The following is a 15,373-nucleotide window of genomic DNA, read 5'->3' on the forward strand; positions in this document are numbered from 1 at the left end:
TTGTGTGGTAAGAAGCTATTTATTTGGCTTTATTTAAGTAAAAGAAAAAACTTGAACAATGAAACAATACGTAGGCAAAATAAATAGTAAACATATTCCATTCTTTTTCACTTCTAATATTCTGTTTCTCCATCCATTCGATTTTATCCCAGAATATCCTGAAGGCTACTACTATCCTGTATGTGCTGTGTGGCAGTGTGACCATTTGTAAACATTTTCTCACTGATAATAATAATAATAATAATAATAATCATCATCATCATACTCCAGTGTCTGTAAGATATAAAAAAAATCACATTTAGAAGCAAATTAACCAGACATTTATATATATGTATGTACAGTCTCCTCCAAAAGTATTAGAACAGTGAGGCCAATCCCATTATTTCTGCTGTAAATTGAAAACATTAAGACAAAAGATCAACATTTCAGCTTTTATTTTCATGTATTTACATCTGGATCTGATACACATTCCAGATCTTGTTGTCTGATTGTCTGATCCCAGCTGCAACGATCCACAGTTGGTTGCAAATGCAAGTAGGTTTTATTTGCAGCCATAATGAAAACAAACAACGTAAAAAAAAAGACTAGATAGACAAAACCATCTACTAACAAAAATGTATATACAGCTCTGAAATAAAAATTAAGAGACCACAAGAGAGTTTCTAAATCAGTTTCTTTGATTGTGCTATTAATAGGTATTTATTTGAGTAAAATTAACATTTATTCTGTAAACTACGGACAACATTTCTCCCAAATTCCAATTAAAAATAGTCATTTAGAGCATTTGCAGAAAATAAGAAATGGCCGAAACAACAAAAACAATGCAGAGCTTTCAGAAAACAAGTTCATATTCATAAAGTTTTAAGAGTTCAGAAATCAATATTTGGTGGAATAACCCTGATTTTTAATCAGTGTTCATGCATCTTGGCATGTTCTCCTCCACCAGTCTTACACACTGCTTTTGGAGAACTTTATGCCTTTACTCCTGGTACAAAAATCCAAGCAGTTCAGTTTGGTTTGATGGCTTGTGATCATCCATCTTCCTCTTGATTATATTCCAGAGGTTTTTAATTTGGTAAAATCTAAGAAACTCATAATTTTTAAGTGATCTCTTTTTTTTCCCTAGAGCATAATTTATATGAAAAAACATACAAGATACCAGAAATATGAGGGAACAAACGAAGTATGACAGAGAACAAAGGCAAACATAGGGTATATATACATACAGACACAGACAAGAAACACCTGGGGGAGATATTGAGGAGGCTGGGTTACAAATGAGACAGGTGGGAACACTAATGACAGAGCGAGAAGAGAGAAACAGCAGACCATGTGCTACAGAGCACATGGTGTGGAAATCAAGTAGACTAGGAAAGACAAGCAAGACTTAAAGACAGGAACAGAAATTACAATTAAAAGAAGAAACATGACAAACATGGGCTGAGGTGTAACACCACCCATTTGTCTTGTGAGCAAATGTATTGGAACTATCAGGTGACTATCAGGTGGGTTTTGTTGCCTTGGTGTGTCCTGGTATTTTGGTTATTCAAACAATAATTATTGTTGAATGTCAATATTTAGTTTCAGATTTGCGTTTTGCCTGTGCAGACTGTGCATTTATATTCAAAGAAGATGAGGAAGGCCAGGCTGGAATTTGCCAAGAAGTACAGAGACAAGCCTATGGACTCTCTATGGATTGAAAAGACGTAGATTAACCTTTACTAATGTGGTGGAAAGGCTAACATTTGGAGACAAAAGAGGATTTGCTCATGATGCCAAACGGTATACCAGAGTGGAATTTAGAACCGGTAAATATTTCTCTCATACCACCACACCACTAGAGGCACTGCAAAGCGTCGTGTGACACAATTGATCCACAGCCCGGAGAAACGTTCCTCTCGTGCCCCCCAGATGAGCCCGGATTCAGTCCTGAGTGCGAAGTCATTTAGTCATCACAAGAGATAAAACTCCCTAAAACTCTGAATATTAGGAAGTACCTATAGCCCTTTTAAATATACTAATACTGTAGCTTGATGGATAATATTAATGTACACTGAATTTAATTTATTTGTTAAACTGGAGAAAAAAAGTAAATGGTAGCTAATTTTAATACTGTAATACCTCTAATGGCTTCAGAAAAAACATTGTAAATTGATATTAAACTTGTGTCTAACTTGTGCAAAAGAGTTTTTGGGTTTTTTTAAATACTTAAACATTGAGTAATTTAGGTCCATTTATAGTCTTTATGGAAATATTTAAAAAGGAAGCTAAGTACAGTAATTCACAAACCTATATAAAAGGAGAGTTATGCAATGAATGAATAAATAAATAAATAAATAAGTAAATAAGTAAGCTAAAATAAATATACCATGATATAGCGTGAAACCGTCAGAATCTTTAAAAAAAAAATATATATTTTCTGTCTACAGCAGAAATGATAGAATTGCCCTCACTGTTCCAAAATGTTTGGAGGGGACTGTACTAACATTTTGTGTGAAATGTGAAATCATTTACAGTTGTAAAGGTGGATACAAAATAAGACAGCAGTCATCAAACAGAGGGCAACACTGCTACTACTTTCAACAGTATTTCCTTAAAGAGTTGTGCTTTAGACTGGTTAAAAATACTCATTGTTGTTTGTGAGATTAGTTGTACTGTGTCTATTCTAAATCTAAAACACCTGAAAACTTGACTAAAGACGAACTAAACTTTGTTTAAACATTAAACAAATGAATTAAAACACTGTTTGTAATACTGTTTGTTGTAATACTGTCCTTTGACACGTGCAGTAAAAATGACAACAGAATGGATATTTCAGTTATGCTTCTGCATTTCACAGACAAGATAACAATTGAATAGAATTTGAAAACACGGTGTTACACAAAATGCAGACAATAGAAAATCTTCAACATACAGTCTAGAAATCAACACTTCTGTAAAAGGTTATCCTTAACCCTGCATTACTGCAATATGGAGAGGAAACGGCTGTTGTATTAAAGCATTAAAATCTACATGCGCATCATGCACGAAATCAAATGGACTGAATGAAATGTGACAGTTTTTTGCCTCATATTTGCTTTTTTTTGCTACTTGTTTTTAATTATTGTAATGATATACATATTTGTGCGGACATTGTAAGCAGGTGTTGTTTTTTTTTTGTTTGTTTTTCATTTTATTCAGTACTCTATCTTATTGTCACATATGTTAAACCTATTTCACCATGGGTGCGGATCTGCAGTGCTGCTCACTGGTGGTGGCAGCCATGTTTTCAGCAATCCCGTGGAGCGAGCTGTCCGTTTCCTGCGAGTCTTCACTGTTCTGGGACTTGGTGCTGTCCTGCGAGTGGGCTTTGTGGTTTGTAGTTTGGTTTTGTTGCTCCTTCAGCTCCAGGTACGAGCGGGAGAAGGTGTGGAAAATGGACGTAACTGGAAACGCCATGAGTAATATTCCGCTAAGGATGCTGCTCAGTGCCACCACCTGTCCTGGAATACTGCGGGGTACCATGTCGCCATAGCCCACCGTTGTCATCGAAATGACAGCCCACCAGTAGCTGCCAGGGATGCTGGTGAACTCCTGCTTGGCCCCCATTTCACTCTCGGCCAGAAAGACCAGCGGTGAGAACAGTGCCATGGCAACACACAAGAAAAGCAGCAGCAGGCCAAACTCGCGCGTGCACCTGCGGATGGTCAGCCCCAGCGTCTGCAGGCCCACCGAGTGGCGAGCTAATCGCATCACGTAGCAAATACGCAGCGCCCGCAGGACCCGCAGCACCAAGCCCACTTTCTCCAAGTAGTTGTTCCCGGATACAGTGGATTGATCACCCACTGAGAGAGAGTCCACAATAAGAGTGATGTAGTAGGGCAGAATAGCTACTACATCAATGATGTTGAGTGGAGTGCTCAGGAACAGGCATTTCCTCTGGGTCTGAATGAAGCGCAGCAGAAACTCTAAGGAGAACCATCCCACACAAACAGTCTCGAGAACAAAGATATTGTAGCATCGCTGGGAGCACTCACCCTAGGAGAGGAAAAAGAATGAGGTATGAATCACTGACATTTACACAGACTACACAGTCTATAGATACAAGGCTTTCATTTGCAAGCAAAAGATTTCTCTACTCTGCTAGATTTGTTTCGTCTACAAGAATATTAATCTCGAAACAAAACAAAGCTACAGCAAGATCCAGTAATTCAAGGACAAGGCTGTCTATGCTGTCAAAATCTCCTCCCTTTTTTTGCCAGTACCAAGCAGATTTAGACTCTCTTAGATTTAGTGAGATATGCTAGTAGAGATTCCTCATAAATAGAGGGGGCATTCTGAGGACATGTTCATGTTCATTTAGTAATACATTAAATAATACATTTCCTCCGGAGATGAGTACATCTTTGCCCAGACATGCATGCTTTCTTTTTTTTCATTGGACCAAATTTAAGCATTCAAAAGCAGCTCATATCATTCAGTTCTTTGCCAAACCACGGCCTTTACTCTTCCATGATTCTACTGCAAACAAAGGCAACACTGGCTGGCCTAGATGGAAAGAAATGACCATCCATCCTCTCTCAGTTTAGTGATGCACAACCTCTCAAATTCTATCAACTATTGCTAGGCAACATATAATTTTAATATTGTTTAAAAATATTAGTGATTCTCAATTACGATTTACCTTTTTTTTTAGATTTTAGATTTTTTTAACGATTAGTAAGCAGCTTACTACATCCTTAAATTAAACATTTATATTAAACAGAGTGCAGATATAACCTCTTTGTATTTCAGTTAAGGAAAAGTGTAACATGAAATTTCTATTAATATAAAACAGTTCTTTACAGGTTTGCACTACTGTCTTCTGTCTCACGTATGTCTATTTGTGTCCTTGTTGTATTGTACATATAGTGTCTCCCATTCTTTTATATTATATATCTATTTTCTGTACTTGCTGTAATTTTTGGGAAGGAGAGTTACGTAACTTCAATTCTATGTATGTCCCGTACATATGCAGTACTGACAATAAAAACTACTTGACTTGACTTACTTTCTGACAAAAGCACAAGTCTATCTACTGAGATTCCCCCTGGCAGGATATATATGGCAAGATTCACAATCTCGATTATCCCATTGTCAAAATCACATTAAAACAGTATTCGATTATTCAAATGAATTGAATTAACCTCCAAGACCCACTGTCAACTGCACCAAATGTATTTGATTGTGTCACAAAAGCATGGTTAGCAGTCAACAATCTCTCACTAAGAGGTACACTATTCAGAAGTAACCCATGAGAGCATTTTTCTAGGGCAGTGTCTAATCAGAGCACACCTGTATTCATTTACATATCTACAAAAGTTTTGTAGCAATCTGAGGTGTGATACTTGTTTGTCAGTGAGTATAAATATATTTTAAAATTATCTCAATGAGAAGACCCAGGAAAATCTGCCAGTACTAAGCAGATTATTTTAGATTTAGTGAGATATGCTAGTAGAGATGCTTCACAAATAGATGGGGCATTCTGAGGACATGCTCATTTAGTTCTTAAATAATACATTAATAATACATTAAATAATACATTTGCTCAGCAGACGATTAAATCTTTGCCCAGGCATGCATGTATTCTTTTCTTTCATTGGACCAAACAAGCAAAAAAACATTTAAGCATTTAAAAGCAGCTCATACCAGTCTGTTCTTTTCAAAATCACTGCATTTACTCTTTCATGATTCTACTGCAAACACATATATTCTGTTATGTTCCCCTAACTACAGCTGTGGAAAAAAATAAGAGACACTTCAGTTTCTGAATCAGTTTCTCTGATTTTGCTATTTATAGGTATATATTTGAATAAAATGAACATTGTTGTTTTATTCTATAAACTACTGACAACATTTCTCCCAAATTCCTAATAAAAATATTGTCATTCAGAGCATTTATTTGCAAAAAAAGATGCAGAGCTTTCAGACCTCAAATAATGCAAAGAAAACAAGTTCATATTCATAAAGTTTTAAGAGTTCAGAAATCAATATTTGGTGGAGTAATCCTGGTTTTTAATCACTGTTTTCATACATCTTGGCATGTTCTCCTCCACCAGTCTTACACACTGCTTAACTGCTTGGATAACTTAATGCCACTCCTGGTGCAAATATTCAAGCAGTTCAGCTTGGTTTGATGGCTTGTGATCATCCATGTTCCTCTTGATTATATTCCAGAGGTTTTTAATTTTGTAGAATCAAAGACATTTTTAAGTGGTCTCTATTTTTTTTCCGGAGCTGTATATCACCAGATAGTTTGTTAACAATTTAAAAATAATATTTTGTATGTACATATGTAATTGTACATAATTTGGACCATGTTTTTACCATTTTACAAATGGTAAATCTAATTATGTCCAAAACTCCAAATATGTGTCATAGTCAGGCAAAGTTACAGAACACAGCTTGGAACAGAGGAACATTTGAGAGAACAGAACATGAGTAGGGTAGTGCTGGTTTGAATTTTATCTGTGGCAAATACTATGAAGGCTTCATGTTTGTGCCCCCCGGTATTTGTGTGTTTTCACACTGCCAACTCAGTGTTGTTATTTGTATAGTCTGGGCGGGGGTGCAGTGAAAAGAGTATATTTGCATTTTTTTCACTGTGGAAATCCATTAGCTTTGCTCTTGGCAGAGCAGCCCCATGCTACTGCTAAAGTGTTGCCCTCTAATGGGAAGACTTTGGGCTGAGTTAATTTTTTTTGCGACCAAATTCAATTAAAAACAGACCCAACTGAGCATAGACTCCCTGACTGCTTCTCAGCATGCAGTACATACTTCTTCTTCAACCAAACGGCCTGGGATTTGTGAGATTTTAGATTAGTAACTGCAGTAGAAGGAAGGATTTACAGGCGTTTGGCCAAACCACAGTCATTATTCTGTCACTCAAGAATGACAGTGTCAGTCCACCATAATTTGCACTTGTAATTTTGTTCTACAGTGCTTCACATGAATATGAAAAGGTGAAATTAACCTACGTCAAAAAAGGGTGCACACAAATATTCATGAGCTTTTATGCAGCACATCATTTCCCGTTATGAAAAGTGATTCACTGTCACTGAATGAAAAAAATACAGGAATTTGGCAAGTGGTGACAGTTGCAATGGTTTTACAGTGGATTTAAGTTTCCTGCCCCCGCATTTCTTGTGATTGCACATTGCTAAAGCAATGCACTGCAATGCACAGCACTACTGTAATCCTCTTCTTGTATTGCCAGATTTGTGCCTGCTAACATATCCAGAAGTTTTCAAAATATGAAAACTGTTCAAAAACCAGAATGTTGTTGAGTGTGATTAGGAATGGTGTGAAGCTTTTTGAATAATGTATGGTTCTCACATAGTAATGATTCTGCCTTTTTCCCCTAAGGCATGAATGGTGGAATTTTGTCAGCAAAGGTTTGTGCACAGCTCATACTGTGTTTTCCCTATGCAACCATGTGGAATATTAAAATAAGCCCCTAACAACCACCTGGTATAGCCAGGAAACCCCATAGAAACCACCTAGCAACATCCTGACTGCCTAATAAATGGAAAAACAACAACTGTAGCTAACAGAACTCTCCAATTATCCAATTATCCAGCAACCTAGCCACATCCTAGCATCTGCTTAGCCAAAACATAGCACAAAAAGTATGGAAATTTTAGTTTGGTAGTTTTGGTATTTCTTTGTTGTAATAAGGCTTCTTGGCAATAAATGTTATACCGTTGGAAAGCCTGTTAATGTCCATTTTAAATGCTGCCACGTATGTAAGGAACATGGATTTGTGGGATGTGGGTTGCACCCATAACAAATTTGCCAAATCCTCTCTGCCATTGACAAATAGCTTATTCTTCCATTGACTCATTTGGTGTTTGCCGATCATTCTTTTTTGGATGCCCACTTCGCAGTCTGTCTCTGACTTTCTCCCTTATATGGAACTTGATCTTCAATTTAAAAAATGATATTGAGGCTCACTGTAGCAGCCACTGTAGCAGGGCCCATGCTCACAGGTTCTGCCAATCTGGTGCCCATCAGGAGGTAACAGAAGCTCAAAACAGTCAGTGTCAGTAACAACAGCAAGATAAGCTGTTTGGCAAGGGCAGAAAAGATTTGGCAAATTGGCCATGGGTGCAGCCCACATACTCAGCTCTGCTGCTCATCCCACAAATGCATTATCCTTACAAATGTGGCACCATTTAAAGGAGAAATTAACAGGCTTTCCAACAGTATTCGATTTATTGCCAAAAAGCATTGTTACTGTCAGTCCTGTCGCTGACTGTCTACCTGTCCTGGACTCCTAAACATTTCCCAGAATGCACTAGTCTCTAACCTCCTGGATCACGTGACACTTCTGTGTTCCGGCTCACCTGACTGTTCCAATTATCTTTCCTGTCTCCAGGGCTGGAGTGGGCATCTTTTTCAGCCCGGGAGTTTCATGCCCAAATCCGCCCCACTTTTTCCATGGAGGAGGAATTTGAATAAATGAAACAGCAGCTAGATCTTACAATGCCTTTTTATTGCATATAAGTGACTTTCTCCCTTATATGGAACTTGATCTTCAATTTAAAAAATGATATTGAGGCTCACTGTAGCAGCCACTGTAGCAGGGCCCATGCTCACAGGTTCTGCCAATCTGGTGCCCATCAGGAGGTAACAGAAGCTCAAAACAGTCCGTGTCAGTAACAACAGCAAGATAAGCTGTTTGGCAAGGGCAGAAAAGATTTGGCAAATTGGCCATGGGTGCAGCCCACATACTCAGCTCTGCTGCTCATCCCACAAATGCCTTATCCTTACAAATGGAATTTGAATAAATGAAACAGCAGCTAGATCTTACAATGCCTTTTTATTGCATATAAGTTCAAGTGTATGTTGGTAACACCCTTCACTTAAACATGTTTAATTCAAATTTCAAATCAGATGAAGATTTAAAAGGTAAAAATTAATATTACTTAGAATCCTTTACAAAATTAATTGAAAACACTTAAAATGATTTAATTGAACATGTAATGGTCAAAACCCCAAGAACAATCTCCCACCCATGAAGCATGGGGGTGGACATATCATATAATGGGGGGCTTTTTTTGCAAAGGGGTCAGGACGACTGCTCCGTATTGAAGGAAGGATTAATGAGCCATGTATCACAAGATTTTGGCCAACTTACTTACTCAGTAAGAGCATTGAAGATGGGTCGTGGCTGGGTCTCCCAGCATGACAATGACCCGAAACACACAGTCAATCCAACTAAGGAGTGGTTCTGTAAGAAGCATTTTAAGTTCCTGGAGTGGTCTAGCCAGTTTTCAGACCTGAACCCAAAAGAACACCTTTGAAGGGAGCTGAAAATCAGCGTTGCCCAGCAACAGCCCCGAAAGCTGAAAGATCTGGAGAAGATCTGTATGGAGGAGTGGGCCAAATCCCTGCTGCAGGGTGTGCAAACTCGGTCAAGAACTACAGGAAACATCTGCTCACTGTAATTACAAACAAAGGTTTCTGTAAAAATACTAAGCTCAGTTGTTCTATTGTATCAAATAAAATTCATAAAATAAAATGCAACTTAATTATTTTTAAATCATACAATGTGATTTCTGAAATTGTTTTTGGATTCTGGCTTTCACAGTTGAATTGTTTATTCTCCAGAATAAAATGTACAGACCTTTCCATTTTTTGTAGGTGGGAAAACTTATTTTCCCCACTGTATTTGAAAGAATAGAGCAAATTGAATTGCAAGTTGCAATGCAATCGCTTAGCAACTAAGTGCAACAGTATAGTAACTGCCTAGATATGTTTAGGCTGTGCAATCACTTTTTTGTATTCCATTTTTCCACAATTTACAAGGCCATTTACCCAACCCACTTACTAGGACTTCCCCTATCATTAGTGATGCCCTAACTCCACGAGGGTGAAGACTAGCACATGTCTCCTCCGATACATGCAAAGTCAGCCACCGTCTTTTTTCTAACTGCTGCTGATGCAACATTGCAAAGTATTATCACAGCGCGCTCGAAGGAAAGTGCAGCGACTCAGTTCCAATACATCAGCCCACAGACGCCTTGTGCTGATCGACATTACCCTTTGGAGTGATGTGCAGAGAGAGCACCATCTACTCGCCCAGAGAGAGCAAGGCCAGTTGTGCTCCCTTAGGGCTCCAGTAACCGATGGTAAGCTGCATAAACAGGATTCGAACTGGGCGACCTCCTGATCATAGTGGCAGCGCTTAGCCCGCTGGTCCACTCTGAGCCCTCGCTTCTTGCATCTTAAACATCCGGATTAAGTCGGGCTTACTTCAGCAGGTCGGCTGAGATGAATTTGAACCAGTGGACATGCAGCAGCATCCAGATGCAAACAAACTCAGCAGGGGCTGGGCAGCTCAGAACACGGGAGAGAAACAAAAAAGTACATGGTTGCGACAACTCTGCTCAGAGAAGATATAAAATGTCTGTAATTTTAGGGGTATTGACAAGATACAAGGATACCACAAGCGCCTTCAGCAAAATCCCATGATTAATGTGATCAAAAGCTACACATAGATCAAGCTCAGAAGAATAGTTACACAATCCAGCCAGATAACAAAAGATAATTGGTAATCTTGTTAATACCCAAATTTACATACAAATGAAAAGCAAAATCAGGCTTTTCAAACTAACCATTCAAATGAACTGCACCACACTCGAACAGAAAGCCTTGCACAGAGTGCTGAACACAGCCCAGCACATTACCAGGGTTCAGCTTCAGGACTTCAGGACTTCAGCACCTGTCTGACAAAGGCTAGAATGATTACAAAGCACACATCCACCCAAGCCAATGTCTGTTCTCTCAGCTGCCCAGCGGCAGGAGCTACAGAAGCATGAAGTCCAGAACCAGCCAGTTGGTTCAAAGACAGCTTCTTTCCCCAGGCCATTATACTGCTGAACAGCCAGTAAGTAGCACAGAGTACCAGTCCACAATCCATCATGCACTCATATGAATCCACCTGAATCATCACACTAAGCTGTCAGTGCACAAACCCCATCACATCGAGTGTAGTCCTTATGGTAATCTGCATTTTTCCATTATCCTATTACCCTGTTCTTCAATGATCAGGACTAGGGGTCAAAATCACAAGGAATCTCACAATATGATATTTTCACAATATGTTACCAGTGATCGCAAGAAAATTCTCTATGATAATTCACGGCATCTGTGTTAGTAGAAAGAATAAAATAATTCTACTATATTTTTGGCTTCATAAAGCACACCGTAAAAAATGCACACTATCAACAAAAGTCTATTCTCTGGTCTATTCTCATTCATAATGTGCAACTGATAATAAGGCGTATTATGCGACACTACAGAGGAACAGGGGTGTCGCCATGTTTTCCTTCTAATTCAGCAGGTCTCGCCGCTGGGTGGTTTTGCATGGGTAGCTAACTAAATTAAGTAAAGCTAAGCTAAATAAACAAAACTGTAATTCTTAAAAATATATATTTTAAATTAAATGTGCACTTGATGTTAATCTACACACATTTCTCATTTCCTGAAAAACATTTATTTGAGTAAGTAAAGCACTTTGTTTATTTACAGTAAGCCTAGAATTTCAGATTTCCAATAAATGGGTGGTGCAGCAGCATTAGCATTAGCATCTTACAGCTAACGCTAGCCATGGTTAGGCAACATAGTCCAATATGGTGCAGGCAACAGTTCAATATACTCGCCTCAGAACGGCTAAAGAGTTGACACTCGGCGCGGTGAATGCTAATGCTGCTCAAGCAGTGCTAGCCGGGATTAGCAGCAGGCTACACTCCGATATACTCGCCTCTGAACAGCGAAAGAGTTAGTGCTTAGCGCGGTTAGCGACTAATGGTAATGGTGCTCCAGCAGTGCTAGCTAGGGTTAGCAGCAGGCTACGGGCCGATAATACTCACCTCTGAGCGGTGAAAGAGCTAGCGCTGTGGTAACACAGTGACCAACACAAACAGTGAAGCAACAGATGAGCTTCTGACTTTATATCTACTAAGGTAGTCTTGCAAGGAAGCAATGTCTTTGAGTGGACATTGAATTAACCCTATCCACAGTGTTCAAAAACTCCAGCAGCACTGAACACATAGTTTTTAAAAGTGGTAATAGACAGCATCATAATCAGTGACCTTAAATTAAGAACATAAACTATAAATAAACTGTTTAATAAGTGATTTAATGGTTCTGCTGATGGGTAGGGCACATATCCGGTGCTGACAAAGCACCTAAGTGAATGTTGATGCTGCAGGCAGGAAGCCATACAGAGGAGATGAACTATCCTTGATATGTTAGTGAGGGTCTGCAGGGTAGTGTCCTCATGCCTTTCACTTCAACAGTGGAAGAGATGATGATGAGATGCCGATACACTGTATTCTCTGATTGGTCAGAGCCGCTGGTGCGGGAGTAAGAAAGTAAATATAGTTAAAAGATTTGCTGTTTCAGCGTGTATATCTGTACAGTTTAAAGCTGCTTTAACACTGAACGCTGAAAAGTTAAGTGCTGCGTGTGTAAACAGCATGAAACCAACAGCGTTTGTTCATAGCTATATTTGATAGCTGGTCCTGATTGAAAACGGATCATGCCTTGCCACTATAGCTCACTGAGGGTTTTACATATGTTTTATGTTTCATTTGACTCTTTGTCCTGCTACCAGAGTTCTATAAACCTGCTTTGCAACAACTTCAGAGCAAATTTTGAGAGCAAACAGGTAATGTGTGCTTTAAAATTTATTTTAAATCAGATAATATCTGAAGTCCAAGCAGATTAAAGATGGAAAATCTGCTGATGTTTTGCCCAGAAATTATTGGATATGGTGAAGAACGAATTTTGTTCTTTTTTTTTGACACTGATTAGAAAAATCCATTCTAGCTTATCTTAGCTCCATTTATTCTCACTGAAAACTTATGTCCCCAATCAGCCACATAATTCCGGCTCAGTAGAGAACCCATCATGAGCTCAGTGATTGTAAGGTCATCTGCATATTTCACAGGCATAACAGAAAAAGGCAGACATGAATCGGCGCTGGTAATGCAGATGACAAAAAGCAATGGAGATAATAGCCCCCCTTGTGGGACACCAGCTGGTTTTGCACAGGTCTCAGTTATACAGAAATCCCACTGCACCTCTAGCACTCTCACTCAAACAGCTCCTCACACCGAGCCAGAGGGGATGTCTAATGGACATTTAGGGGGCATGTCAGCCGATGTTGGAAGCAATTGACAGTGCTTTACTGCATCAAAAGGATGTATCAAAACAGCATGCGCATCCATCCCTAAATTATTATTGAGTGCTTCACGCCAGCATTGCATATTCCGAATCAGAACAGTGCCAGTTGATCTATTTGTCATAAACACATGCTGGGCAGAGGCAATTTTGGAAATGGTGTCCTCTAGAAGGGCATCCCTTTACACAGTTTGCCAACACACAGCTGACTAATGATGTTTGAAGATAGTGAGCTGAAAAGCTGGGCTTTGATATTTTGGGAACAGCTTTGACCAAAGCTTCTTTCCATGGCTTTGGGAAATTATCATGCTGGATACATATAAAAAACAGCCGCCAGTTATCAGTTCTTTATGAAAAGTCTTTAAAACCCAAGAGGGATCTGGGGTCTGGTCCAGCTGCCTTCTTCACATTAACTCTGCAGAGAACATTTGAGAGTTTGTGTAAAAAATAGTCGGTCCCACTTTATATTAATTGTCTCTAATGACTAATAACAATCCAGGCTATAACAGTGTTTCTTCTGGTGTGGTACATATTGTCACAGATTTATTACAAAGTCAGTTAGACCATGTTGTCCATCTTCCCATAATGAAATTTTAATAATGATTTTTAGGAGGGATGCCTAGATAATATTTTTCTGCAACCGAGTATAAGTATATGTATTTTTGTTCTTGCTTCCTCAAATATCGACATCTAATAATTAAAGGAGAAATCTGGTGTGAAATAGACTTGGAGTGTAATAAAACCTGATAACGAGTATGAACTTTTTTCGAATAGCTCACCTCCATTTGTCCCCAGCATTCCAACATACAGAGCTTTTAGCTGATGCTTTCAACAGGCATACAATGCTAGTGATAGGTGCATAGCATTGCTCATGCAAAGAAATCACTATTTTTACACCATTAACAAACTCAAAGTAGCTCCACACTTCATTGGTAGAATTCCAAGACCCAACATTTAAAACTGTCTGTTCATTAGCACAGCAATGTGTAGTAGGCACACGGTATTGGATGTTGGTATCAGAGTGTAAATGAGCATTGTATTGGGCAAATAACTGACACCTCTCTCATTTTTAACAGTCAAAAACAATCACAGCCCTACATACCAAACTGTTGGTGACATATAAATGTGTACCCAACTCATTCCACACACATTATTACACATACAATTTCACACACACAATTACACACAAATTACATTATCTGAAACCAAATTACATAATCTGTAGCATTGTGTGCTACACAAGTATTTATTACATGGATTGTTAACGTTACTACAATGTTATTAGAGACACTTATTATAAAGTAGGACCAAATACTATACTTCTCAAAGGGAGTATAGTAAAGACCACTTGGTCCCATGTTGAAGCAATGTTCACAATAGATAGATAGATAGATAGATAGATAGACAGACAGACAGACAGACAGACAGACAGACAGACAGACAGACAGACAGACAGACAGACAGATAGATAGATAGATAGATAGATAGATAGATAGATAGATAGATAGATAGATAGATAAGCTTCACCTCTGGGTCAGCAGCCTCATAAATGGAAGAAAAGTCAATAGTGCTCATAAAAAGTCCCAAATGCCTTGTTGACTCTGTTGTACATTTTTGGCAGTGATGTACTGAGTGGGCTTGATGGGCCTGTCAGGTTGCAGCAGGGAGAGAATGTGGGTAGCCGACGCAAATACGAGCTTTATTGAAATGAACACAAATAAACAAACAAACCAAAAACTACACACGGATGAAACAGGAAACACATGGAACAAGCAACAAGTAATGAGGGGGCGGAACTTCGAATGAGCACAGGTAAAAACACTAAAGGTGGAGACATGGGAGGAACACACAGGACCATGTGGGGAATGACACAGGCACAGAGAAGGAAAGTTAAACAAACAAAGAAAACAACTAAGGGCACAGAATAGAAACAACATGGAACAGGGCAGAGATATGACAGAGCCAATTCTGAGCAGTCCACATGATTTTATAATCACCAGAATTGCCAACAAAGGGGCAAAAGTTTACAGAGCTCATATGTGGATGTAATATTGTTTAAAACTGCATCAGGGTTTTGACTGAAGGGTTTACTGGCCCTTCTTGTTATAGCAGCCGTGACTTGTTTCAGTGTCTCATACAGAGAGTTTCAGACTTATTCAGCATA

At 38.8% G+C, this 15,373-nt stretch overlaps 1 protein-coding gene across 2 annotated transcripts in view; it reads right to left on the reverse strand.

The window, feature by feature from the left end:
* Window positions 1-15,373, reverse strand: part of kcng2 (potassium voltage-gated channel, subfamily G, member 2) — a 29,598-nt gene continuing 14,225 nt past the window's right edge. For both annotated transcript variants that reach the window (XM_007253060.3, XM_022682971.2), the window contains exon 3: window positions 1-4,017. In XM_007253060.3, the coding sequence (XP_007253122.3) occupies window positions 3,211-4,017 (807 nt within the window). In that variant the 3' untranslated portion in view covers window positions 1-3,210. The remainder of the gene's footprint in view (window positions 4,018-15,373) is intronic.

The sequence above is a fragment of the Astyanax mexicanus genome, chromosome 3 (assembly GCF_023375975.1).
Source record: "Astyanax mexicanus isolate ESR-SI-001 chromosome 3, AstMex3_surface, whole genome shotgun sequence".
Classification (NCBI taxonomy): domain Eukaryota; kingdom Metazoa; phylum Chordata; class Actinopteri; order Characiformes; family Acestrorhamphidae; genus Astyanax; species Astyanax mexicanus.